General features: G+C 43.7%; 1 protein-coding gene across 1 annotated transcript; it reads left to right on the top strand.

Moving 5' to 3' along the window:
- The first annotated feature begins 173 nt into the window (after window positions 1-173).
- Window positions 174-27062, top strand: xrcc4 (X-ray repair complementing defective repair in Chinese hamster cells 4). Its single transcript, XM_070850889.1, has 8 exons — window positions 174-224; window positions 3821-3964; window positions 4617-4807; window positions 12063-12229; window positions 14269-14403; window positions 15117-15256; window positions 18755-18896; window positions 26168-27062. Exons 2-8 carry the CDS (start codon window positions 3823-3825, stop codon window positions 26256-26258), a joined length of 1008 nt encoding a protein of 335 aa, XP_070706990.1. The 5' UTR covers window positions 174-224; window positions 3821-3822; the 3' UTR covers window positions 26259-27062.
- Window positions 27063-27918: the final 856 nt, after the last annotated feature.

The following is a 27918-nucleotide window of genomic DNA, read 5'->3' as shown; positions in this document are numbered from 1 at the left end:
GATAGTAATAAATAAAATAAGTATAAATAATAAATCCCTTAAATTAAAGTATCAATCTATCGATCCATCTATCTAAATAACCTGATTGGATCAGCTGTGTGTCGCTTGGTGATGACGTAAGGACGTGCGTCCGCAGCCGGTACAGCTGCGGATCATTAAAAAAACAACATCAGCAAATTATCTGTAAAAGAAGCAAAGCTGCGGAGACCACGGTGAAGCTGTCGGTAAGATGAACACTGACACGGTGCTGCTGGAGGACTTACCGGGGCTCTGACCGGTGGTTTGACCACGTGGTCCGCCTCCGTGTTTACAAACACACGGTTAGCTAACAGCTAGCTAACAGTTAGCTAACAGTTAGCCACAGCTAGCTAACCCCTCATACTGTGTGTGTGTGTGTGTGTGTGTGTGTGTGTGTGTGTGTGTGTGTGTGTGTGTGTGTGTGTGTGTGTGTGTGTGTGTGTGTGTGTGTGTGTGTGTGTGTGTGTGTGTGTGTGTGTGTGTGTGTGTGTGTGTGTGTGTGTGTGTGTGTGTGTGTGTGTGTGTGTGTTGGACCAGAGGGATTGTTTCCTGTGTCTGTTGTCATCTGCGGTTCAGCTGGACGCTCTTGTGCGGAAAGAAAGTCACACTAAACCTTCATTAAACATCTGGAAAGTGAATCGATGGGGAGCTGAGGGACTGGATTTAATCGATCACAGTTTCCATAATGAATCACCAGAAGGTTCCCTCTGAGGAGAGACAGTGAGCAGGAAGGACTCAGATACCACACTGTGAAAACACTGCTTCAAGTAAAATAGTGTGAGTGTGATGAGGAAAATGTGTTTAAAATATTAAAAGTAGAGGATCAGGAAAGTTTCCCCTGAGGCTGTTCAGTAGGTCAGTAGATTATTGATCCTCATCAGTGATGGAAAAGCAGGATTTTACAGGATCAAACTGCAGCTGATGATTCTTTTCATTCTGGATTCATCTGCTGGTTATTTTCTCCATCGATCCACTGATTGATTGGTTTGTGAAAATGGCGTCGCAATGAGCCCAAAGTGACTCCTTCACTATGCTTGTTGTGTCCAGACAACTGTCTCAATGTACAACGTTGTTAAAATCACATAAAAACAAGTTCTTAGGTAATCAGGACTATTGATCTCAAAACATAAACAATTTAGATCACATTTCCTCAAACAAGTCCTTGAAGAATCATTTCTGTTATAACCAAAAACAGCTGATTTATTGTTTGATGCAGTACTGCCAGACTCCATTGACAAAAACTGTAATTTAACCTCGCAGGACATAGGAGTTGCTGGTCCAGTGTTGCATTGATCAGTTAGTTTGTTTGTGCTAATGTGTGTTACACCAACATTGTGTTGGATCTGAACTAAGCCCGTAAAACACCAAAGTCACATAATAGCACAAACGAACTAAACGGATGGAGGCAGCAGCTCCTGTGTCCTGTGAGCTAAAATCCCTGTTTTAGTGAATGTAGTCTGGTGTGTGTGCTGTTTGTGGTTAAACCAAAAGGATCTTCCAGGTCTCTCTCTGTAGGGATCCTTTCCATGATGCTGTCACACACTTAGAATAACACTCTGAGCCTGTCAGTGGATCAAACAAGCTCTTTTAGTGGACGTATTTGTCGTCCCAAAGGATTACATTTGGCCAGCTGGACCCATTCCAACACTTATTGTACCAACCCGTCATTCAGACACCAGGATATCTACAAATAGGGCCCAGGTTTAAAATACTGGAGTTATCCTTTGGAAGCAAAAACACTTTCCAGTCTCTCCTCCAATGAGACGTCCCTCCGCCTGCATGTGTTCAGACCTGAAGCAGGTGTTAAAGGATGTTGTTAAAGGTGAGGCTGCTGCTGTGCTCTGCTCCAACATGTGTCTGGCCGTGCGTGGATGTTAGCGCGCCGCTGAGGTCGGTCATTAGCATCCAACTAACTGAGGTATGAGTTTCTCTGCTGCTCTCCGCTCAGCCTGTACTTAGGCCTAATGAGAGGTTGTGTATCAGAGCATTACAGTGCTTACTGAGCTCTGATGACACGGTAGCATGAAGCTGGACTCCTCATTCTCACTTTGGTCATTACACGACCAAACGGCACTCAGGAAAACCAGCGTTTAACAATTACATACCCCTCATTCTAGCACGAGCGCTGTGCATGTTTCAGTTAAGTGGACGGACGATGAATCTTTTTCTGTTTTCAAGCTGTTTTGGGGAAATTTAGTAGTTTCTTTGAGCCAGGTTGGTTTTAATAAGCATTAAATAGATCCAGTTAATCAGGGGGAAACACTAACAACAAGATAATTAAACAGCAACTCAATCTGCAGATGGGAAAAATAAAACAAGTAGAAAGAATTGAATGCTCAACATGCTGTAGGTGAATGTACAGAACTTTATTTTAGCAGGAAAAGACCTCACTGACATTTAAATTCTCTTTTATGCTTAAAAAAAATCAACTCCATCTAGAAGATGAAGCATTTAAACCATCTAAAAACATCCCACAGGCTTTTTTTAATGACACAAAACATGAAGAGGAATCTGCAGCTTCTTGTAAGTGCACTGATAATAACTCCTCAAGAGACGTGAACATGGCGATCGATTTATGACCAGAATGAATGAGTGATTGATGAGTTTCATGGAGTTCAGTAACGCAGGGCTTCCTCGTGCTGCTGTTCCAGCTCTAAACCACTAATGGCACACAGGCCGGGAGTGTTTTCTCTTGTGGGGGCTCTGAGGTTCTCCTGGCCAAGCCTTATGGGGTCTCTGATGGTTTACAGATCCTCTCTCCCACCGGACCTCCAACATGTTTCCCATTCTTCTGTAAAACAATGCAGATAAGCACCAGAGAAGCTGCATCCAGGAGTTTCTCCTCTCCTGGTTCTGTGTTTGCCGGGCCGTTCGCAGCCTCGGCGAGCGGAGGTAAAGCGGCGGCACGTGAACGGCAGGCTGCGACACATGCCGGGAAAATGATGTAAGAACAGCTGTGGGAGTTATAACAGATGTGAGGCAGGTCTGACGCACCTCTGCCAGGCAGGACCGTCGTCACACCGTCTGCTTCACTGTTCTGGCTTCAATCTGGAGCAGCGGGCTCCATAAAAAGCTCCGAATGACTTTTAATGTGACAGAAAATGACTTAAACCTGATGTTTTCATGCCTCATTGACACTTTATGTTGTTTCTGTGCCTCTGTTGGTTTTTCTCTGGTCTCTTCTTCTGTTGCCTGATTTGGTGTCCGTCTACGTCCGTGTTAGATACACAGATGGGAGGGAGCTGAACAGCATGATGGCGTCTGCTGCCAGACTCCATTGACAAAAACTGTAATTTTACCTTGCAGGACACAGGAGCTGCTGGTCTACTGCTGCCTCCATCTGTTAGTTTGTTTCTGATGTTGTGTGTTACACCAATACGGTGTTGGATCTGAACTAAGCCCGTAAATCACCAAAGTCGCACAATAACGCAGACAAACTAAACCGATTAAGACAACAGCAGACCAGCAGCTCCTGTGTAAAATTCCTGTTTTTGTGAATGTAGTCTGGTGTGTTTGAAAAGAGCGATCTAACAGCTGTTATACTTTAAATGCAAAACTTGATCAGTTAGTTAGTTTGTGTTACTGTGTGTAACAAATGATTGTTTTAGAAAATAATCAGCATATGATCGTAGGATGCAGCCCGTTAGTATCATATATCAGACTGAATTGTGGACATGTTTAGGCCAGTCTGACGCTGAGCTCATGAAGTTCACCCAGTAAAACCAGGAAAAGTCGAGCTCATGGTGTCAGAAACCAGTCGTCCTCTAACTTTGCGTCGTCCTGTGGTGTTTCCTGTCTGCAGGGATGCACGTGTCGGTGCGTGAGATCCACGTCCCGTCGGAGCCAGACTCCTCCTACTTCCTGCGGGTGTCCTGGAGTGGGCGGGGCTTAGGATCGGGCTTCCAGTTGCTGCTGACTGACGGACAGGACGCTTGGAGAGGAGACGGTAAATAATGTCGCCCAGCGGGACCTCACAACTCGCTGTCTGACGTTTTAACGTGTCTGACTGACAGTTTTATGCTCCCCCTCTCACCTGTCTGACCACACACACGCACCTGTCTCACCTCACCTGAGAACATTTTAGAGCGTCGTTGACCTTTTCAGCTGCTCGGACAGCCACCTTTAGATTCTGACCACTTTATTATCACATCCCAGGTGTCATTATAGTCCACCTGTCCTAAGACACGGACAATACCTCTCCCCAAAGTATTTCAAAATAAAGGAGAATTCCACTATTTTTAGTATTTGGCCCCCATTTGTGTATATTCTGGTGTCTACTGATTCAGATTGTTATTTTAAGTGTCTGCAAATTTAACCTTGTAGAACACAGAAGTTGCTGGTCTACAGCTGCCTCAATCGGTTAGTTTGTTTGTCTCATTTCATGACTTGGGGTTGTTTAAAACAGGATCTTAACTAACCCTTTAATACACCAAACTCAACACAATAACACATTAAAACTAACTGATTGAGGCAGCGGAAGAACAAAAACTCCTGTGTTCTACAAGGTTAAATTACTGTTTTTGTCAATGGAGTCTGGTGGCTTTAAGTTACCTTTTAAATAAATGAAGTAAAAAGTACATTTTGACATGACTTGGCAGTGAGCGAGGCGGCAGTGTGCGCGGAGGCCGAGGAGCTGGAGATGCAGACGGAGCGGTACATCCAGGACCTGCAGCAGGCGCTGACCCACACGGAAACCTCCGGCACGTACAGCTTCAGCCTGACGCCGTCTCCACCCGAGCGCGGCTCCACCGCCACGCTGGCGTACGAGAAGGTTCAGAAGGACATCTCTGTGAGTAGTATCTCAGTGTGATGCTCAGATATCTGCTGGAGCTGATGAATGGGGGCATCTCACTATGGCTTCATCAGAGAGCGTGTGTGTGTGTGTGTGTGTGTGAGCGAGTGTGTTTATTTAAACCTCCCTCTCTCCTGGCACACCGGTCAGGAAGTTAATTTCACAAAGTGGCAGCGTGTTTTGACTTTTGCAGCTTTATCGGTAGAATGTAAGTTGAGTGTTGAGGTTAAAAAGCCGTCCTCACAGTTGTTGATGTTTCACATGGCGTCAGCGCTGCCATTACTGCAGGTAACGCCGTCACCTCTGCCTCCTTAATCTACCTCGGATGTTTTAAAGGAGAAAAATGCTCCGAGATTGTTTTGATTTCCTGACTGAACTGAGCGGCTGATGAATGGAGTGTGAAACGTCTGCTCGGACCCTCGTCTGTTGATGTTGTTTCAGAAACTTGAGCCGTGGCCTCATGTGATCGTTACAGTATTACCTCACCAACGACCTGCAGTAAACGTATCTGACCTAACGCAATAACAGCTAGAAATGGCCACCCTTTAAAGGAGAACTCCTACAGAGATCGACCGCTAAGATCCTTTTTTGTTTAACCAGAAACAGCTGTTAAATCGCTCTCCTCAAAGACACCAGACTCCATTGACAAAAATGCTCATTTTAAACTGCAGAGCACAGGAGTTACTGGTCTACCGGTAACTTGATCAGTTAGTTAGTATTGTGTTACAGATAGTGTTTTGGATCCAAACTAACACTTTAAAACACCAAAGTCACACAACAACGTAAACAAACTTGTAACCAAACTAACCGACTGAAGCAGCAGCAGAGCAGCAGCTCCTGTGTTCTGTGAGGTTAAATCCCTGTTTTAGTGAATGTAGTCTGGTGTGTGTGCAGAGAGCGATATAACGGCTGTTTGTGGTTAAACCAAAAGATCTTCCAGGTCTCTCTCTGTAGGGATCCTTTCCATGATGCTGTCACACACTTAGAATAACACTCTGAGCCTGTCAGTGGATCAAACAAGCTCTTTTAGTGGACCTACTGTGATCAGGTGCAGTTGTCCCAAAGGATCACGTTGCAGCCATTGCAGCCCGTTTGGTGTCTGCTGGCTGAGGTGATCTACTGGATCAGTTCCAACACTTTTAGTGCCTACAAGTTATTTAGACACCAAAATATGTAAAGATATGGGCCAAGAAATACCAGAGTTATTCTTTAAATGGCTCATACTGCGCGTGGTGTGAGTTCCGATATAATTTTCATGTGGTTCAAATCATCTTCAGCTCACAAATCAAGTGAACCGTCACAGTTAATCTGCGCAGCTGCAGCAAACTGCTCACAGATCAGCACTCTCCTGCGGCCTTAATTGATTTATCCTGTAATAAATATGTCTTATTATAATGCACCATTGGCCTTACATGCTGTTTTCCCCGATCACGGTTGTATTGCTGTGTTCAGCCTCTAGAGGAAAAGATCCAACCGTTCAGAACAAGACGTCGTGACGGCCATCGGCCAGATGTTCTTGTTCTTGGAGTTTTCTCACATGTTATGAATCCCCAGAGGATGAATTTTAAAGTTACTGACTGTTTTAAACACCAGACACCTCTCCACATTCAAGTGACACAACCTGATTGGTCCATCTCGCTGCCAATCAACTTATCAGCACTGCAGAACGAGCCCTTCAGGGGAACTAATCAATACTCTAAATCCTTCATCCTCTCCTGCCAATACGCTGCTGAACACAGACTGCTGCTTCAGAGGAGTTTTATGACTTTTACTGGATGTTTTACTCTACTGTAAACAATATGGCATCACCATAGCAACATGTCGTCATGCACGCGGCGCGTTGGCGTCCCGTTTTGTTTTGTTTAGTTTTGTTTGTGCCTGAACGCAGCGCTGGAACTTGCGATAACAAGAGCACAGATGGGAGGCACGGCGGCGTCCAGCAGCTGACTGAATAATCCGTGTCCAGGGGTCGGCGGCGTGGCGTGGACACAAACCGCGGTTGCCATGGTGGTTATGACAGAATGGAAACCGAAGTGCGTCTGTTGCAGCAGAGGGGAAATGAAACGATGCTTCAGTTTGAAAAAAGAGAGTTAAGAAACGGAGGATTTACAGAAGTGTGCTGGGATGTTTCTCAACAGCCTCGACGTAAAAGAAAAAAAAACAAAGCGGTAATTCATCTGTCATAAAGTTATGAGTCATAATGAAAGGCTGCTGACTAATGCCTGCTCGCTGCCCTCTAATCGCAGCGCTGCAAAACACCCAAAGAGCCCAGGAGTGAGACTTTAGCACACATGTGCAGGTGTTACCCAAGGTGGTTAGCATACCAAACCTGTGTGTGTGTGTGTGTGTGTGTGTGTGTGTGTGTGTGTGTGTGTGTGTGTGTGTGTAGCAGACGTGTCCCTATGACACGTCTCACATTTGTCTATAAGTGTATTATTGTGTGTTCTAACCATAATCCGATGGTCACAGTGACTTTACAAACACATTATTCTACTTTTTCAACACATTCTTTTCTTTAAAAGCAGCAGAATATAACTTATTAGTTTGAAATGACATGAAACAACATGAACATACAAACTAGAGATGAAATATGGCAACAGAACATCATCAGTAAGACAGTTCACCAGTGAACGTGACTAAAAGGCTGTCCACACCAAGAAAGATGAAAACTATGAGTTAGAGGCTCAACCGTTGGCCGATATTATAACTACAGCTAGAAAAGCCAATCAATCGGCTGATATCAGCGTGCCGCACAGACAGAATCTGTAAATTAAAGGTCTTATTAACTTAAATATGTGTCTCTAGTGTGTCTACGAACCTTCAAACTCCAACAGAAGAACCGTCCTCTCTCTTCTTCTGCTCCATCTTTCACTAAGTATGTGTGAAAACATTCGAAAACCTCCTGATGACCTCGCTGTCCGCCATTTTTGTTTAAATACGTAGATGTCAGCAGTGAGAGCGAAGCAGCAGATTGTTTCCGTTCCTTTAAAACCTTCAGACTGAAGCTTGAGGAATAATCAGATCTTTAACTTTAGAGCGTGTAAACCTGTCGCTGTAGGAGCTCCAAACACAAGCAGCTTCATTTTAGAAACAGTTTTTCTTATATTGGTTGAAAGTCTCCTAAAAGCCCGACGGCGATCAATAAATGAAAACCTGTAATACACCTGTAATACACCTGTGATACACCTGTAATACACCTGTGATACACCTGTGATAAACAGCCGACCTGAGTGAACTCCTGCTCGGCACAAATGATGAAGTGAATAAAAAGTCACATCAGAGTTTCCCCAGAAAAAGTGACGACTGAAGGAACCAATAAATGAATAAAAATGAAACCTTCAAAGCTCATTGAACTGAAAAGTGAAACTAAATCAGACTTCCAGATTATTTTCCTTAAACTAAATGTGTTTTGGATGAGTCACTCCTGGAGGAAAAAGAGTGTCAGACACGTTTAGAGGAAACTGTTACTGAAGATGAATCAAAACAAAACTCTTATTTTCAGAAAAACTGTAAATGAAACTTAAAAAGAAAATTATAATTTCACTTTTCTCTCCCATGTGTGCCTTCGTCTGTCTGCCTGTGAGAGAAATAATGTTTAATAATTATTATTATAGTTAGTATAATAATTAGTTCTGCAGCTGACTTTGCTGCTCTGGTTTGATTGTGGTTTGAAGGGAGCAGAGGAGGTTAATAACAGGAACCACAGAAGAAGAAATAAAGCAGGAGGGGCTCTGAAAATCAACATGTATACATTTGGCTTGTGGAAGTCCACGAAGTAAAAGTAACCTTGATGTTGTGTGATTATGAAGCAGATAATTGTGACCCTGTTACACACATTGTCAGCTATCAAACTAGCTAGCCAAGCTAACAGTAGCATTTATCCGTCCTTCATATTTCATACCCGATGAGCTGGTCAGGACACCTTAAATACCAGCAAACACAAATAAAACTAACCCATCGAAGCCAGTGACTCCTTGGTAAAATCGCTGTTTTTGTGAATGCAGTCTGGTGTGTTTGCAGAGAGTACTAAAAGTGTTGGAATTGTTATATGCCGTTATTTTGCTTTCTGCAAACACACCAGACTCCATTGACAAAAACAGGAATTTTACGTCACAGAACACAGGAGCTGCTGGTCTAGTTTCTGTGACTTTAGTGTTTAAACACATACATTTGGATCCAAACTACATCTTAAAAAAAAAAAAAAACAAAGCCGCAAAATAACACAAAGAAACTAACTGACTGAGGCAGCAGTAGTCCAGCAACCTCCTGTGTTCTGTGAGGTAAAATCCCTGTTTTAGTGAATGTAGTCTGGTGTGTGTGCTGTTTGTGGTTAAACCAAAAGGATCTTCCAGGTCTCTCTCTGTAGGGATCCTTTACAAAATGTGCAGGAGCTTGAAAAGTGCTTGAATTCTACTCTTAAAAAGCACTGAAGCACAGAGACACTATTTTCCTGCAGGTCCTTTGAGAATTACACTTCTTTTTTTGTCTTATTTATGCAGGTTTAGCGTCCCCAAAAGCAGCCTACTCCTTTAGTGACAAGTTCAGCCTCCCAAAGCTCAGTTGTTTTACCATTAACGCCCATTATTGGCTTTAACATTCATCAGCTCTACTGTATATCAGCACCGACATCCACCCACGTCGGCGGTAAATGTAGATTAGGTGGAGCTGCACTCAGAGGTCTCTCCCCAAATAAAAGTGTCCGAGCTGTTAATTAGTGCGAATCAGTGACTCACTAACTGCTTTTGAAACAGTGGCGTCTCTATGACGACATGAGAAACCTTTGCCCACATCAACAGTGCTGCAGCCAGCAGGACTGAGCCAACCCAGCAGGCTCTGATCCCCAAAGTGAGCAGGCAGGTTAAGAGCTGAAAGAATAACTCCTGTATTTTTTAATCTGGACTCATGTGTTTTTTTTTGTTTTTTTTACATATCCTGGTGTCTGAGTGACTGGTAGGTAGTAAAAGTGTTGGAACTGGTCCAGTAGATCACCTCAGCCAGCAGCCACCAAACGGGCTGCAATGGCTGCAACGTGATCCTTTGGAACAACTGCACCTGATCACAGTAGGTCCACTAAAAGAGCTTGTTTGATCCACTGACAGGCTCAGAGTGTTATTCTAAGTGTGTGACAGCATCATGGAAAGGATCCCTACAGAGAGAGACCTGGAAGATCCTTTTGGTTTAACCACAAACAGCCGTTATATCGCTCTCTGCACACACACCAGACTACATTCACTAAAACAGGGATTTTACACAGGACTTGCTGGTGCACCGCCGTCTCTCTCAGTTAGTTTGTTTGTGTTATTTTGTGACTTTAATGTTTTAAAAGTTTAGTTTGGATCCAGCACAATATTTTTCTAACACACAATAACACAAACAAACTAACCGATCGTGGCAGCAACTCAAGTGTTGTGCAATTTAAAAATGCTGTTTTTGACAATGGAGTCTGGTGGCTTTTGTAGAGAACAATTTAACAGCTTTTTATGGTTAAACATCTTAATTTGTTAGGTTTCTTTGATCAGGTGCAGCTGTCCCAAAGGATTGCAGCCTATTTGTTGATCTACTGGACCAATTCCAACACTTTTCATACCTACCAGCCATTCAGACACGTTTAAAAATACCAGAATTATCCTTTAATACTGACTGAGTGTGCTTGATGAGGCAACAACTGGAGGTGTGTGCCAGGACTGAGGAGCTCAGAAGAGGTATTTCCATCTCGCGCAGTACTTCAGTTTTGAGGTTATTTACTTAACATTTCTAAGCGGCGGTGAAGTAATAGCTGGCAAATATTGGACTCCTGTAAATAAGAGAACACAGAGGGTGGGAAGACCTGAGCGGGGAGGCAGGAGGAGAGATGAAGTGAGACGTAAATGACGTCCATGCATGTCTCAGTCAGCGGGTTTGTCTTTATTTCAGTCATTGTACAAGTGAAATACACATTTATATAAATACAAATAAGTAAAGTCAGAGACAAAACTTTAAAAGTAAGTTCATGCTGATGGAAAAGTCTTATTTATTCCACCTACTCTACATGTATAGTATATAAACTAAAGGTCCCAAGCAACTTTTATATGGTAATCATCTTATTTTTAGGAGTTTTTAAAAGTCTGTGTAGTTTAATGACCTCAAAAAAAGACAGTTTTCATAACAAAAGGACAAAACTTTAACAATCAACAGCTAATTGGGTGAAGTTTGACCACCCAGCCAGAGTGGATCTCTGTTTTATCTCTCTTCTTATCTGGTCTGCACACACACACACACACACACACACACACACACACACACACACACACACACACACACACACACACACACACACACACACACACACACACACACACACACACACCACCTGCAGACACACAGCTGTGTCTCTGCCCGTAAAAGGGTCAGTTATTTAGGGAGCTGGTGGTCGCAGAGGTCAGCGGTGATAGTCACCACTCGGCCTCTTATCTGTGTGTAAACACGGCAGAGTCGTATTTGAGGGGAAAGTTTGTTTCCCAGGTGACGGCGCTCCTCATGGTGTCGGTCACCAGGTCAGAAACAGTAAAGGACAATTCAACAGTTCAACAACTGCATCTGATCACTAAACACCTAACAAAGTAAGAACTAAAACTAGTTGCCTTTTAAAGGAGAATCTCTAAACAAACAAACCTGTAAGATTGTTTGTTGAAGCCATTAAATAGTTCTCTACAAAGCCACCAGACTCCATTGACAAAAGCAGTCATTTTAAATTGCACAACACTTGTGTTGCTTCCTCTATCGTTTGGTTTGTTTGTGTTATTGTGTGTTACATGAATATTGTGTTGGATCCAAACTAAACCTTTAAAACATTAAAGTCACAAAATAACACAAACAAACTAACTGAGAGAGACGGCGGTGCACCAGCTAGTCCTGCGTAAAATCCCTGTTTTTATGAATGTAGTCTGGTGTGTGTGCTGTTTGTGGTTAAACCAAAAGGATCTTCCAGGTCTCTCTCTGTAGGGATCCTTTCCATGATGCTGTCACACACTTAGAATAACACTCTGAGCCTGTCAGTGGATCAAACAAGCTCTTTTAGTGGACCTACTGTGATCAGGTGCAGTTGCAGCCTGTTTGGATAAAAGATCCACTGGACCAGTTCCAACACTTTAACTACCTGCCTATATGTAAACATAGCAAAGGCATCCTTTAAACGCTGAAATCCTGTAACTAAAGGCAGAGAAAGTGGAGCAGAAACCTTTCAGTAACAGTTCTTTAATGTTTTATCTTCCAGTTCAGGTTGGGCTCTGTGGTGCTGCAGGCCGTCCCGGAGCCGACGGAGGCGGTGAGGGAGCTACTGATCCACGGTCTGCAGAGGGGGAACAAACTGGATCACCTCAACCAGAAACTGGAGGAGGAGAACCGAAAACTGAGACGAGAGCAGCAGCACATCACTGCAGAGTAAACACACACAAAACACACCACAGCCAGAGGAGAAGAGTCTGATCACATATCTGATCACATCTGTGATCACTTTACTCGTCATGATCGTCTGTGATCTGGATCAGGACGACAATCCTGAAGGGGGAAGTCTCTCTGCTTCAGATTAACTGACGTTACACACGACCGAAACCTTGATATTGATCAGGACAATATTCCAGGTAAAAACTCTGGATTCCTGGTATCAAATTCATAAATTGACAAGAAAACTCTGATATTCTCTGAGATTACAGTGATACATGTACAACAAAAGAACTTCAATGTTCTCTGAGATTATAACAGATGACAGTAACTTTACACACGGCAGATCTTTTGTACGTGGAAATCTTCATATTGATTTGGGGACAGCTGGTTAGCTTTAACATACTGTGAAGTTATATTCAGTGATTGTCAACCAGACACAGCGTTATCTGAATCTTGCTAGCAGAACGTTAGCTTTGTGGCTAGCATAACGTTAGCTTTGTGGCTAGCATAATGTTAGCTTTGTGGCTAGCATAACGTTAGCTAATAGCTGAGCCAAAGGAATCTATGAGCTGAGGGATCCGTCCTATTTCCTGGAGGAGTGAACAATGTTTTCATTGCATAAGAACCTAATGGGATGGTAATGATTGATCCAGGTAGTAGTCAGACCCTCAGGTGTCACCAGGGAAACAGTTTTGGCTGAAAAACTTTAGATTTTGATGGAAAAACGCACCAAAATAAAATAAAATAATTAATTCCACGTCGTCCATTAACTCCTTATTATGGACAGCTCATCAGGCGTTATATATCTTCTTATATTTTACCTATATATAATATCTAAAACTGGAAACAGACTCTATTAACAAGCTGTTCTGCACACTGACGACTTTTACTTTTTAAATGCAGGACTCTTTATTCTAATGGAGTATTATTATGGAGAAGGGTTGCTACTTTTACTTAAGTAAATGAATATGTCTTCCATCAAACGTGTTTTATGTCCGAATGTACAAAAAATTTGCCCGAATACGTAAAAAAAAAAGAGATTAAAACCAGGAAATTCGTCATCACAGAGTCGTGAAGACGTCTCTTGTTACGACAAAGTTAAACTCACAGATTTTAGTTCTTCTAACATCCATCACAGGTTTCCCTCTGAGTTATTACCCAGCAGGCGTAGCTCTGGAGCCGTACGTTACGCTGAGGTCACCACACCCGGTAAAGTCAGAGGGGCGCCGGTGAGTCACACGGCCCGACGCCACGTCCACCTTCTCAACGATCTCACTGTGTTAGATATTTTATATCAGAGAGTTTCTTCCTCATTTACTTCATAATGTCAGAGAATATTCATGTTTATGATAATTTACCACTTCAGTAGAAGCCAATATTTAATCTCTCTCTCTCTATATATAAAATTTACCTCTTTAATCTCAGAATATGTTGGGTTTTTCCTCTTAACTTTGTGAATCTGACACTTTAAAATCAGAGAATATTTTTTTCTCTTAAGTTGGTGAATCACTGTCTCGTACATTTCACCACTTTGATATCAGAATATTCAAGTTTTTGTAAATTACAAACTTCTATCTTGCAAATTTGCCGCTTTAATCTCAAGAGAATTCATTAAAACAGATACTTTTATAGATATAAAGTATCTAGATATTGATACTTTAATATCAGTTTTATGACTCTTAACTTTACAACTTTAATCTTGATAATTCAGATTTTCTTCTCTGAATATCACCCCCTCCCTGTGTAACGTATTCATTTTAATTAATACTAATTAATTGATTAGTAATGCACAGTCACAGAAAAGGGCCGTCATGTGATTCATGGCTCTGTAATCACCCCCTGACTGAACTATCCATCACTGATTAGCAGCGCTGGTGTTTGGTGTCTGCAGGGAAACAGGAGACGTTTCTGCACCGACGCTGAGGAAAGTCCAGATATTGAGACCTGTGTGTGTGTGTGTGTGTGTGTGTGTGTGTGTGTGTGTGTGTGTGTGTGTGTGTGTGTGTGTGTGTGTGTGTGTTCCTGTTTTGATTTAGACTGAAGCGGTACGCCGGCGGTAAAGAAGCCCTGGAGGCAGAGCTGTACTCTCGGTTTGTCCTGGTCCTGAATGAGAAGAAAGCCAAGATCCGCAGTTTACAGGAAGCTGTCACACGCCTACAGGACACCTGCAGGTACACTGCAGCCCTTTAGTGGTTTATAGTCGTTTATCCATTCAGCCTGTGAAGGTTCTTAGAAGTGACCTTTGCAGGGCAGTAGTCACACTGTGTTGCAGGGTTTTGTTGTGTCTTTGGTGTTTTGAAGGGTTAGTTTGGATCCAGTAGACCAGCAACTCCTGTAAAGCAAAATAAAATAAATCTTCAAAGCCACCAGACTCCATTGATAAAATCAATAATTTTACTTCACGTGACTTTTTGTGACTTGTTTGATCCACTGACAGGCTCAGAGTGTTATTCTAAGTGTGTGACAGCATCATGGAAAGGATCCCTACAGAGAGAGACCTGGAAGATCCTTTTGGTTTAACCACAAACAGCACACACACCAGACTACATTCACTAAAACAAGGATTTTAGCTCATAGGACACAGGAGCTGCTGCTCTGCCTGACCCTCAGTTGGTTTGCTTGTTTGTGTTATTGCGTAGCTTTGTTTTTTTTTAAAGATGTAGTTTGGATCCAAATGTATGTGTTTAAACACTAAAGTCACAGCAGCAGACCAGCAACTCCTGTGTTCTGCAAGGTAAAATTTATGTTTTTGTGAATGTAGTCTGGTGTGTTTGCAGAGAGCGATATAACGGCTGTTTGTGGTCAAACCAACAACAATTCCAACACTTTTAGTACTTCCCAGTCCTTTAGACACCAGGATATGCAGACTTTGTCTCTGTTGTAGGAGCTCTGATGGACAGAAGAAGGAGGATTCAGTCAAATCGCACCGAACAGCAAGTCCAGAGGAGGATGAATATGGAGGAAGTACTGATGAGGAGCCAGATGAAGTGCAGCCGACTCCAGCCTCCACTTCATCCACTCGGGGTAAGACCTCAACCACAAAATAATGGTTATATATATATAAATTCTAGTTGTAACTGGTGTGAATAAAATGCCCAGATATCATGTTGTAGCTTCCCAGAAAGATTGATGGAGAAAAACCCCAAAATAGAAATGATATATTTTATGTTTCGGAACAAAGACTTCAGCTCTTTTCAGTGTTTAAAGCATAACATATCGCATAATATCACTCCGTTCAAAGCCACCAAACTCCATTCACAAAAACAGTGATTTTAGCTCACAGGACACAGGAGCTGTTGGTCGACTGCTGCCTCCATCAGTCAGTTTGTTTGTGTTATTTTATGACTTTGGTGTTTTAAAGAGTTGGTCTGGATCCAACACTATTTGTGTAACGCACAATAACACAAACAAACTAACTGATAAAAGCAGCACTACTCCTGTGTCCTGCAATTTAAAATGACTGTTTTTGTCAATGGAGTCTGGTGGCTTTGAGGAGAAGGATGTAGCGGCTGAATCTTAAAGGTCTATTTCTGAAGGAGTTCTCCTCTAAAGGGGTCAGATATGTTTACTGCAGGTGGTTTAGTGGACCTACTGTGATCAGGTGCAGTCGTCCCAAAGGATCACGTTGCAGCCTGTTTGAGGTGATCTACTGGACCAATTCCAACACTTTTAGTACCTACCAGTCACTCAGATTCTGAATTCTTATTGTGTTTCACCTTTAAACAATAGTTCATTGTGTTTTCCAGCATTTCTAATAGCCTAAAATAATTTTAGAATTGAATCCCAGCCCCATCTCACTCCTCCCCTCCACTATGAGCAAATGTGTAAATTCCCCACATTGACACACACACACACACACACACACACACACACACACACACACACACGTTTGTTAAGTTGAGTCAAACTTTCTAAAAAGAGGAACTTTTTTTTCCAGCTTCAGACTGTGGAGGTCACGACCTCGTCTCAATCGCACTAAATGAACATAATTATCACAGTTATTGACAGTCGACGGTTAATCTGTCATTTAATCCTGTAAATCCACATTAAATCACACGAGGCAGGAAATTGCAGGTGTTGGAGAACAGCTGGTGCAGGTAAACATCAGACACGCTTGGAAGTGATGGGAAGCAGAGCACCAACTGAACATGACGTCTTTTCACACTAAAGGTCCAGTTTGTGAATTATAACCGTGACTGTGGTAGTTTTTGGGGCTGTTGTCATGGCAGCTGAGTGTTTTTGCACCATCGCTGAGACCTTCTGTGTTTTTCGTGCCCAGAAACTCACCATGACATCACTGAGGAGTTATGTAAGGAGGGTCGAGGGGCGCCGCGACCCCTCGTCCCACAACACCTTTAAATACAAGCAGCCCGTCAGCCCGCAGACCTGAGCGTGCCCGCAGCAGGAGGGTGGAGGTGTGTGTGTTACAGGAAGATAAACTAGTGCAGATCATAAGTTACCTGTCGGGGAGCCTGACAGGGTTTTAGGGGAGTTTTCGCCTCTCAGCTGTTTACGTCCCTCGTTTTTCCACTCTCTCACTAGCTCGCCCACAGCCAGGCTTCGGGCTCCTGATGTAGGTGTCCCCCCTCTCAGAGCCTTCCCCTCCGCCCAAAGAGGAAAAGCTCGCAGGATCTGTGTTGTTTCTGTTGCCACGACAGTGACTCAGACGGGTCGGAGCCAACAGATAGACGAGGGAGGGGGGGTGTGAGGAAACGTGTGTGTTGTGCGCTGATCGCTGTCCCAGTTTTCATCCACACAACAAAACAACCTTTTGTCAAGTCAAACTGTCTTTGAGCCCATTCTGGTGAAGTAAGTGTGTGTGTGTGTGTTTAATGGTCCCACAACAAGCAAGAAGTTACGGAAAATTAATTTTTCTGCTTTACTTTTTAGCTCCTTGGTGCACAAACAGCAAAAAGATATTATTTTATTTTCAATCAGGCTCCAACTCTTAAGTCAAATGTGAAAGTCCCTGATTTCTCCACGACTTTCCATGATGAGAGTTTAATTTCCACCATCTGTAAATGCAACATGACAACAGGCAAGAAGATCATTTTGACCCACTTCAGCTCCATCTGTGATCCACTGTGATCATTTTGTACCGACGGCTACACTTTGTCTCAGTTCTTCATCCGTTCAGACGGCATTTAGAGCGGGAGCCGATTTCATGTCCCCATAACTGACCAGAACACACATGAACCCAGAAACAACCTGCAGAACAATATTACCCAACATTTTGGTTTGGTGAATTAACCCTGATTTTCCAGGACTTTCTCCAGTAATTTATTAATTCTGGAAAAGACTTGTGTTCAAGTGTGATTATGAGCTTCTGCTAAACAGCTGAAATCTCCGTTTACAGCCACCAATCTGCACAGAGGTGTCTCTAGTACTATTAAAGTGGAGTTAAAGTTTCTTTTTGTTCTGTAAGACCTCAGACGGAACAGGAACGTTTCACTTTTCGCCAAATTTAACAAACACGGTTTTCTTTAAATGCTGTTTTTCTGAATGGAGTCTGGTGTGTTTGCTAAGTGGATCAAGCAAGCTCTTTTAGTGGACCTACTGTGATCAGGTGCAGTTGTCCCAAAGGATCCCGTTGCAGCCATTGCAGCCCGTTTGGTGGCTGCTGGCTGAGGTGATCTACTGGACCAGTTCCAACACTTTTACTACCTACCAGTCACTCAGACACCAGGGTATTTAGAAAATAAGACCCTTCTCCTTTAAGTACAACATATTTTTTACACGATAGCAGAAGATAAAACCCTAAAAGGGGAAAAGAAGCACCTGACACCTGTCTGCTTTGTTCTGGTTTTACTTGCTCTTCCTGCTTTGTTCAGCAGAGTCATTGAGTTTAACAGGCAGCTTTTACAGACTGCTGCAGAGGCCTGAGTCAGTGCGTCCACAGGAACCAGGCAGCACGATGTGGAAACCGGTCAGAGAAAAATATCAGCGCTGATTATTATAAGAAAGGGAAGAACACGTAATTTGAAGGATGTTTTCACATTTTCCACCGTCATCCTGCAGCAGCTGGCTTCAGCCGCTGTGTGTTTCTGCTGTTGTTCCACACACTCGACCCCGACGGCGTCCTGGCGTTTAAAACGACAGGCAGAGACCAGAGGTGGTGAGAGAGGAGTGACGAGCAGATGGTGGCTGGATGCAGGCGGACATCTCTCAGGCTCAGACGGCACAAGAAAGACGTGTTATATCTTTATTTAGGAGTGTAGTCCTGCAGTCTGAGAGCGTGACTCCTAATGTTTTCCCTCAAAACGCTGCCTTCACGCTCAGATCATCCTGTGCTCACTCTGATTTTCTGTTGTTTTTGCAGATTTTACATGTAAAACATCTGATCAGTTTGTCTAATATGTCACACAGCTGTAAAATAAACGCCCCAAACTCACAGTAACACACCGATAACACCAGTAAAACACTGTACATGATGAATCCATCATTCTGAAAAGTAGCTGTCAGTGTATTTTGCTGCCAATACTTGATGTATATGTATATATATATATATATGTGTGTCCCCAGAGTCCTCCACTCCGAGCCCGATGGACGACAGCCTGAGGGACATCACCGACGTGGCCCCCTGTCGCAAACGCCGCTTCCGTCACCTCGGGCCCCCCGACCCTGCGGTGAAAAGGCCGAGCCCGCAGAGCTCCCAGAGAAAGAGGTACAGCCGGAATAAAACACACGTAATGTCGTTTCCAGCGTTTAATGTGTGAGAAGCCGCTCCTCCTACATGAGATCTGTAGCGCCTCCCGCTTTGTGGTGTCTCGGAGCGCTTTATTGGCTCTGTAGTCTGTAAACCGCTCACACTCTTGTCGGGGTGTGACACCTCCCGTCACCCACGGGCCACGAAAACACACAGTTAATCTATTTAAATGCACTTTATTGTCATAAATCCTGGCTAAATAAAACACCTCCCTTCTTTACTGTGGAACAAAAACACCAAATAGAGATGATCTGCATGTTTGTTCTCATTTTTCTTTGGCTCATCTCGCCCTTGCCTCCCCCTCCTCCCCCCTCTGCTCTCTCCTCTCGCCCCCTTCAATGGGAAAATCAAACATCATAAAAGTTCCCTGTCGGGGATCTTCTTTATGTCGGGCAATTACGCCCAATCTGCAGCGCCTCAGCATTCAGGCGGCTGGAGGTCGACCCCCCCAAACGTGTGCGTGAAGCTGGTGTCGCTCGTCTGGCAGCGGTCGGCCGTAAACTGCTGATTGACCGCAAGACAATCAGTGAACATGTGAAGGAATGTGGGAGCTAAGAGCAGAGTGTGTGTTTCACAGGACACACACACGCACACACACACACACACACACACACACAAACCACCACTGTTAGTGGTGAAAAACTAAATAAGAAATCAGTTTGAAAACAAAAACCACAACATATACGAAGAATTAAAGGATAATTCTATTTTTTTTAAACCTGATTGTCTGAATTACTGGTAGGAACAAAAAGTGTTGGAATTGGTCCAGTAGATCACCTCCATTAAAAGCACTAAAAGAGCTTGTTTGATCCACTGACAGGCTCAGAGTGTTATTCTAAGTGTGTGACAGCATTATGGAAAGGATCCCTACAGAGAGAGACCTGGAAGATCCTTTTGGTTTAACCACAAACAGCACACACACCAGACTACATTCACTAAAACAGGGATTTTAGAGAACAGGACACAGGAGCTGCTGCTCTGCTGCTGCCTCCATCAGTCAGTGTGTTTGTGTTATTGTGTGAGTTTTGTGATTTAAAGGGTTCATTTGAATCTAATAAAATTGTTATTTAAAACACAATAACACAAACAAACTAACTGATGGAGGCAACAGTAGACTAGAAACATGTGAGGTAAAATCCCTGTTTTAGTGAATGTAGTCTGGTGTGTGTGCAGAGAGCGATATAACGGCTGTTTGTGGTTAAACCAAAAGGATCTTCCAGGTCTCTCTCTGTAGGGATCCAGTATCTATTACATGTGGGTCATTTAGACACCAAAATACCTTAAACAAAATAGTGTCCAGGCTTAAAAACACCAGGATTACCCTTTGACATGTCACCACACACTCGGCTACATATGTGTGATGCCGTAAACGTTTACAGAGGTCACTGTACTCAGAGTAGAGAGGAGGAGGAGGAGGAGGAGGAGGAGGAGGAGGAAGCAGTGTGACCTTGCTCCAGTGTCCGAACTCTTGGCCCAGCTGAACACCTTCAGGGCGTTATCACATTAACAGCATTCCTCTGAGAGGGAATATCAGATTCAGCTCTCTGGAGTTTATTGGTGATAAAAGAGCAGCGTTGTCCTGCAGGTTTATGATTTGTGCTGCTGGTCTTCTCTATCCCAGCGTCTGTTTTATCTGTCTAAGCACACAAACACATGCCGCCGTGGCTCTAGGCGGACCAGCTGGGGACGAGCTGGTCCGAGGAGAGGAGACCTTTAAAGAAGGCCGATAATGAGTGAGTGGAAAACTTCAGGAGGCTGCATCACATCCCAGGCTGTCGTCTCTTCCCGTTAACCACATCCATCGTTCGTTTAGTTCCAAAAAAATAAAGTTTATCTCTGGTGGAATCTCTCCAGTTAAGAAGCTACGCTGTGCAGAGGTTTCACTACTTTTTATGAAATCTTTAAACACTTTTAGTACTTTTTTTTTTCAATTCTTTGAGCCAGTTCGCCTCCTTTTTATCGGTTGGAAGGAAAAAAAGTTTTTGTTTAGTTTTACTTGATTACTTGAATGAATAAATAACATTTAAGTAGTAGTAGTACTCGACCAGCAACTCCTGTGTTCTGTGTGGTAAAACTCCTGTTTTTCTCAATGGAGTCTGGTGTGTGGAAAAACAATAAAAACCTGAAAAAGTAGCAAAATTCTCATTAATTTATGATTTAATAATCTCAGAGAATATTTGAGTTCTTTACTTGTGATTTTTGTGAGATTTTCCTGCTTTTATCTCTTTTCTGTTTGTAATCTCAGACAGTACCTGAGGATTTCTCTTGTAGATTCACCACTTTAATCCAACAGAATATTTAAGTTTTTCTTGTAATTTAACTCAACTAGCACCAGAGGTTTTTGTTTTCCTCATAAACTTGACTGTATAATCTCAGAGAATATCAAAGTTTCTTGTAATTTTGTGAGATTGTTCTCGGAAATTTACCTCTTTAATCTCAGAATATCCCATGTTTTTTCACTTTAATTTAAATCTTTATAATCTCAGAGAATATCCAAGTTTCTTCTCTCAAATTTGTGTCTCTTTTCTCGTAATTTAACCACTGATTTATTAGATTATTCTTCTACCTACAGTGGCTCTAATACGGCGTCGTTGTATTTGTTCTGCCTCTAAGTCGCCGTACGACGACCCGTCAAACTGCGTCCATCGTCTTTATTCCTAATCCTTCCTGCGAGGCTTCGAGAACCTGGACACCAGCAGAGCGAGGAGAGAAAATGAACCCGGAGTTTAGTTTGTTGGATTTCGCTGAATGTTGTTATTCTCAGTGCAGCGGGGGGGTTTCTGAGGGGGGCCAAAGTCAGTCTCGGCTCTCAAAGGGACAATTATGCAACTCTCTTCTTCCCTCCCCTCCGCACACCCACTGGTGTCTGTGTCACCATCCACATCCAAACCTGCACAATACTGACGCTCTTGTTCCCGTATATCTCCCATGTGCCAGTTTCTCTTTTGGCCGTTTGGAAAAGGCTCCAAAGACTCAAGTCTCAGTCTGACGTTGTTGCCGTGCACCTCCAACAGAGGGTGAATACGCCGCCTCCGAGCCCCTCCGAGTGCCAGCCACTGTAAACTGTGCCACATGCAGATGGCCGCGGGCGGTGCCATCCATCCATCCCCAGCTGCTGGCAGGAGTCGGCAGCGGCGCCCATTACCGCCTCTGACCGCCACAACAAGAAGCAGCAGTGATGTGATGAGCAGCTGTGGCCGGCTGGGCGTTTGATCGCTGCAGAAGCTGCTCCCCCTCTGAGCTGGCAAACACCGGCCGCAGAAGAGAGGCCTTTGTCTGGAGAGGTGGCTGCTAACGTGGGGGTTCAGCCCCACACCACAAAAACCTTTGTTTGGTTTTTTTATTTCCATCTCCATCACCGCTCAACCCGTTCACCTTCCTCTGCTACCTCCATGTTTTCACCATAGAGAGGAGGAGGAGGAGGAGGAGGAAGCTGAAGGAGTGAAAGAGCCTGAAGAGAATGAAAGGACATTTTGGGAAATAAACTTTAAGATGAGAGGATTGATTATTATCCTTTTGGTTTAGCCGCACACACACACCAGACTACATTCACTAAAACAGGGATTTTAGAGAACAGAACACAGGAGCTGCTGGTCTGCTGCTGCCTCCATCAGTTAGTTTGTTTGTGTTATTGAGTGACTTTTGTGTTTTAATTATGACTTTTGGTCCAAACTAATGTGTCAGTCCATTGATTGCGGCAGTGGTAGCCCAGTGAACCCCTGCGTTCTGTGAGGTAAAATTACTATTTTTGTGAATGGAGTCTGGTGTGTTTTCAGAGAACGATATAATGGCTGTTTTTGGTTAAACCAAAAGGATTTTACTGCAACAGTACTTTTACTTTTTGTATTTTAAGTACATTTTGGTAATGATACTTTTACAGTGACTTCAGTAACATTCACATTGTACAGGTCTACTCTTCCCTCACCTGGTGGCTCAACCAAATGTCTGCGATTGGCTGTATGAACATTCATCCAGTCTGTTCTGACCAATAGCCTTTCATGGATGATCAGCTCATCCTCTGAGGAGCTGTGTTTTTTTTTTTTTTAACAGATTTCTCAGGACAAAGTGTATTTCCCAAAATGTTGAATTGCTCCTTTAAGTGTGTTCAGTGTGTGTTCCCCTGAGGATGAACACCGTGTCCCTGAGATTTAAGCGTTTGTGTTTCCCATGAAAGGAAACGCGCTCGCTTCCTCCTTCGGCTCTGTAAACGATCAAGCGTCGCTCCCAGCCATCGCAGATAATCACTCCAAGACCCGGGACTGAGAGAGCTTCACTCCTGCTTGTCCTTTCTGCTTTTACAGTTTTACACATTTTACAGTTTGTTGTTTAACATGTGAACCTTTCTAGAGGACCGAATCCATTAAAGGTTCCCAACGTGGGGACAGAAGGTCACAATAGAAGAAGGAAAAACATGTTTCTGTTTGATGATGTTTCTCCTTCTTGGTGTGAAACAGTGGACGGTTTTACCTCCTAAACAGATCTTAGTGGAACCATCTGAGGTCGGTGCTTTATTTTGAAGACAGAGAAGGTTCTTATGTGTCAATTTACAGGTGAGGGATGAATTATGTTTAAATCCCGTCTGGATCCTGATTGTCGTCAATTTAAAAGACAATTTTAAAGTCAAGAAAGCATGTGGAACGTTTCGTAGTTAGCTAGCTAGTACAGAGAAAGCGTTAAATCACTCTCGTCAAACACACCAGACTCCATTGACAAAAACAGCGATTTTACCTCACAGATTACAGTAGAGTTGCTCGTCTACTTCTTCGTTAGTAGGTTAGTTTGTTTGTGTTGTTGAGTGACTTGTTGGTTTGGAGCCATCACAATATTTGTGTAACACAAACTAACTAACTGAACGAGGCAGCAACAGAACCAGTAACTCCTGTTTTTCTGCAGAGTAAAATGACTGTTTTTATGAATGGAGTCTGGTGTGTTTGGACAGCAGGTCATCAGAATATGTACAACCCAGGTTTAGAAATACCGGTCTTACCTTTTTAACAGGAGCACTGTACCTGCACAGAGGTGGTGGTGTGTGTGTGTGTGTGTGTGTGCACACCACTGGAGTTGAGTGAAAACATGCTTGTTTTGTTGTAATTTGGTGCACTGAACCTTTAAGTGACAGAACTTTGGGTTTCATTTCTTTTATTTAGACCAAACTAATCCGTCTGCTCGGCCTGAGCCCATGTTTAGCGTCCTAAGCTACAAACTAGCACATAATTGGGGTGCAGCTCTGCTATGTCACCTGACCAGGAGGCTTAACCTCACCTCGTCACGTCCCCCCTCCCGCCGTGTGTTCATGTCCCCGGTGGTCCTCCTCCTCCTCCTCCTCCTCCTCCTCCTCCTCCTCCTCCTCCTCTCCAGCGAACATGTCTCTAGTTTCCTCCTAACTGGTTCCAGCAGCGTTTGTTGCACAGTTGGAAATGATTTAAACGAGCTCAGGGCCTCTGCGCTCTCCTGCTTTCTCACACCGACCTTTTTCCTCTTAGTCTTGTTTCTTCTCTTGTGTTAAAGCTGGAGATGCCGCTGTGGATCGCTGGCGGTCCTCGGATCCTCGGATCCTCAGATCCTCAGATCCTCAGATCACGCCGGCGTTAGATCGATCAGTCACTCAGAGAGGATGGAGGTGTTGGATGGTTTACAGCAGAAACCTCCATACCTGCTTTTATCTCAGCTCAGCTCAGCGTTTCTCTAATGAAACACTTCAACAGCACTGACGAATAAATGTGTGTGAAAACGCTCCGTTTAGATTTGGTTCCTCTTGTGATGTCATAAGGGGATCTGCTGATCATGTGACCTCCTCCAGCCATTCAGCAGGCCAACGGTCCCGCCCACTGAGAACATGAATTCACCTGTCTGTCCACCGTTGACGTTACCTGTCTGTCCACCGTTGACGTTACCTGTCTGTCCTCCCTTGTCGTTACCTGTCTGTCCTCCGTTGTCGTTACCTGGCTGTCCTCCGTTGACATTACCTGTCTGTCCTCCGTTGTCGTTACCTGGCTGTCCTCCGTTGTCGTTACCTGGCTGTCCTCCATTGACGTTACCTGTCTGTCCTCCGTTGACGTTACCTGTCTGTCCTCCGTTGACGTTACCTGTCTGTCCACCGTTGACGTTACCTGTCTGTCCTTCGTTGACGTTACCTGTCTGTCCACCATTGACGTTACCTGTCTGTCCACCGTTGTCGTTACCTGTCTGTCCACCGTTACCTGTAACCTTAAATCTGGAGCTACCAACAGCAGCCTGTTAGCGTAAAGACAGGAAACAGGAAACAGGTAACAAACTCCACCTTGAGCACCTTTAAAACTCACAGATTAACACATTTTAACTAGTTTGGTTAATCAGTAGGAAAAACAACCAATCACTGTTTTAGGAGGGTTTGGGGTCAGACTAATACTTGGTCAGGACAAGTAACCTCCTGGAAAATTGCAGTTTATTGTTTTTGCGCTGCAGGTTTTTACAGATTTGTGTTAGTTAGTGAGCTTCAGGGGTGCTGGGAGGTGAGTTTTGTCACGTTAGGATAGAGCGGGCAGTCTTTATGCTAAGCTAAGCTAACCATGTGCTAGCTGTAGCTTCATATTCACCAACATGCCCACATGAGTGGTATCAATCTTCTCATGTCCCAAAATGTCAAACTACTCCTTTAAGACTCCTCAGGATGTGTTTTCCTTCTCAGTGTCTCAGCCCTGATCCCCTCTTGCCCTCTTTTCTCTGCTACCCACTGAGCAGCCCTGATCCCTCCTTCATCCCCGGAGCGGCTGACATTTTGTTTTCCCGACCCCTGAACGTCTCACGGCGTGACGTTCAAGTGAAGCCAAAGTATATGTGAGCTTCTGTGGAGCCGATACCCGAGTGTTTAGTCGAGTCCGGGATTTGATGTAGAGCACTTATGGTGGGGGAGCTGCTGGGCCACAATTACACACACACACACACACACACACACACACACACACACACACACACACACACACACACACACACACCTTTCCACACACAGGTATAAAAGTTGCCCATGTGTTTCCAGTCTTGCTCCTTATGGGCCACATGATACACTTCCCGTCTCAACAGGAAAACTCTCCTGTAAACCAGCTTCATTAGCCCACTGACCTGCTCTGTGTGTGTGTGTGTGTGTGTGTGTGTGTGTGTGTGTGTGTGTGTGTGTGTGTGTGTGTGTGTGTGTGTGTGTGTGTGTGTGTGTGTGTGTGTGTGTGTGTGTGTGTGTGTGTGTGTGTGCGCAGGACCGACCCCCCAGCAGGATCCAGTAAGCTGCAGCCCCCCCAGCGCTCCACAGACGCTGCAGCAGCAGAGGACCTGTTTGAGGACTTCTGAACATGATGACATCACTGATTCTTATTGGTAAAGATATTATATTTTTATATGAAGTCATTTTTAAGGAACCGTTCCTGTGACACACGGACGGGCGACAAATGTCATCCCCACAGAAAGGAACTCTAAAACCTTACAAAGGATCTCTGGCACCCTCTGAATGAACCCTAGAACCTCCTAACGGAACCGCTTGAACCACCTGAAAGAATCATAGAACATTTTAAATAATCCCCAGAACCAACTAAAGAGTGTAAAACATCAGCAGAACTACCTCAGTGCACCCTAAAGGAACGTTAAAACATTCTGAAGGATCTCTGGAACAACCAAAGATCTTAAAGGATCCCTAGAATCTCCTGAAGGAACGCTTGAACCACGTTAATGAACCCCACTACTTTTTTAATGATCCCTAGAACCAAGTAGAGATCCTAAAGCATTACTAGAACCACCTCATCAAATCCTAGAACACCACGAAGGATCACTAAGTTCCTCCTAAACGGCTACTAGAACCACCTACTGGAACCCTAGCACGTCCTAAAAGATGGCTAGAACCCCTTAAAGGAACCCTATTACCTCCTAAATGACTACATGAAATCTGAAAGGAACACTGGAACCACCTATTGGACCACTAGAACCTCCTAACGGACCTGAAGGTCGCTGTGAACCAGGTTTTTCCTTCAACTTGTTGCCTGTCTGAGGTTCTGCTGAATCTGCTTTGTATTTTAAACACTTAGAACATTTTTTCTGATGTTCTTCGAGAACTGATAATGAAATGTAATTTTTACAAACGTGTCTTTAATATTTGTACCAATAAACGGTGTGAATGTTATTTTGTCTTGTAAATCAGTTATATTTGTGTTCTAAGGGGAACGCTCCACTCAGCCGTGGTCTGCGAAGGTCTGTGGGATTATGGGAAATGCTGTTTATTAAAAACAAACCTGAAATATTGAATTAACAGTATTTAGATAATTGAGTGAAACAACATGAAGGATGGATGTTTAGTTATTAGTTTGGCTTTGACTTCCTGACACGAGGAGCAGACTGAAGCCTTTAGTTCCTTTTGTAATTACTTTTTAAAAACAAGTTTATTTGGGGATCTGTTGAAAAAGATTAAGTGGTGAGGCATTATGGGAAATGTAGGCGCTTAGCCCAGACTGGCATAGCGCCATCAATCACAAGGCCTCTTCCAGAGTCGAGACGAGACAAATATTTTGTCAGTAAAATGGGATTTTAGACACATAAGATACACAAATATTCAGCTGATAGATAAATAAAATGCCGCTGGTGACGAACAGCGAGCTAACGAGGAGTTTATTGGTGATAAATCAGCACAGTATTGATCTCTGACTCACACAATAAGGACTTTAATTCTACATAATTTTCATCCAGCACAAATCCTGCATCTTATTTTATTGACGTGATATTTCTGCTGCGTCTTCGTTCTTCTTTTAAGAACTGGTTACCGGACCGCCGCTCGGTCTAGCGCCCACTTCTTCCCTGGTGGACACTCGTGGTATTGCAGCTACAAAATCTTCCACGGCCCAAAAAGCAGTTTTCGGCAGAGCGTCAACGCCAAAGAGACGTCAAGTTTGGAATATTATCATATTGTAATATCAGGAGGAACTGGAAGTCTGGTATTCAGCATCCATGGACCGAAGGAGTGGGC

The sequence above is a fragment of the Pempheris klunzingeri genome, chromosome 19 (assembly GCF_042242105.1).
Source record: "Pempheris klunzingeri isolate RE-2024b chromosome 19, fPemKlu1.hap1, whole genome shotgun sequence".
Classification (NCBI taxonomy): Eukaryota; Metazoa; Chordata; class Actinopteri; order Acropomatiformes; family Pempheridae; genus Pempheris; species Pempheris klunzingeri.
This window is presented reverse-complemented; position numbering and strand designations above follow the sequence as displayed.

Coding starts and splice junctions, on each gene's coding strand:
- xrcc4 (XM_070850889.1), top strand. CDS start 3,823: ATGCACGTGTCGGTGCGTGAGATCCACGTCCCGTCGGAGCCAGACTCC. Junction 12,230..14,268: donor CAGCAGCACATCACTGCAGA/GTAAACACACAC, acceptor GTTTTGATTTAG/ACTGAAGCGGTACGCCGGCG. Junction 15,257..18,754: donor CTCCACTTCATCCACTCGGG/GTAAGACCTCAA, acceptor GTGTGTCCCCAG/AGTCCTCCACTCCGAGCCCG.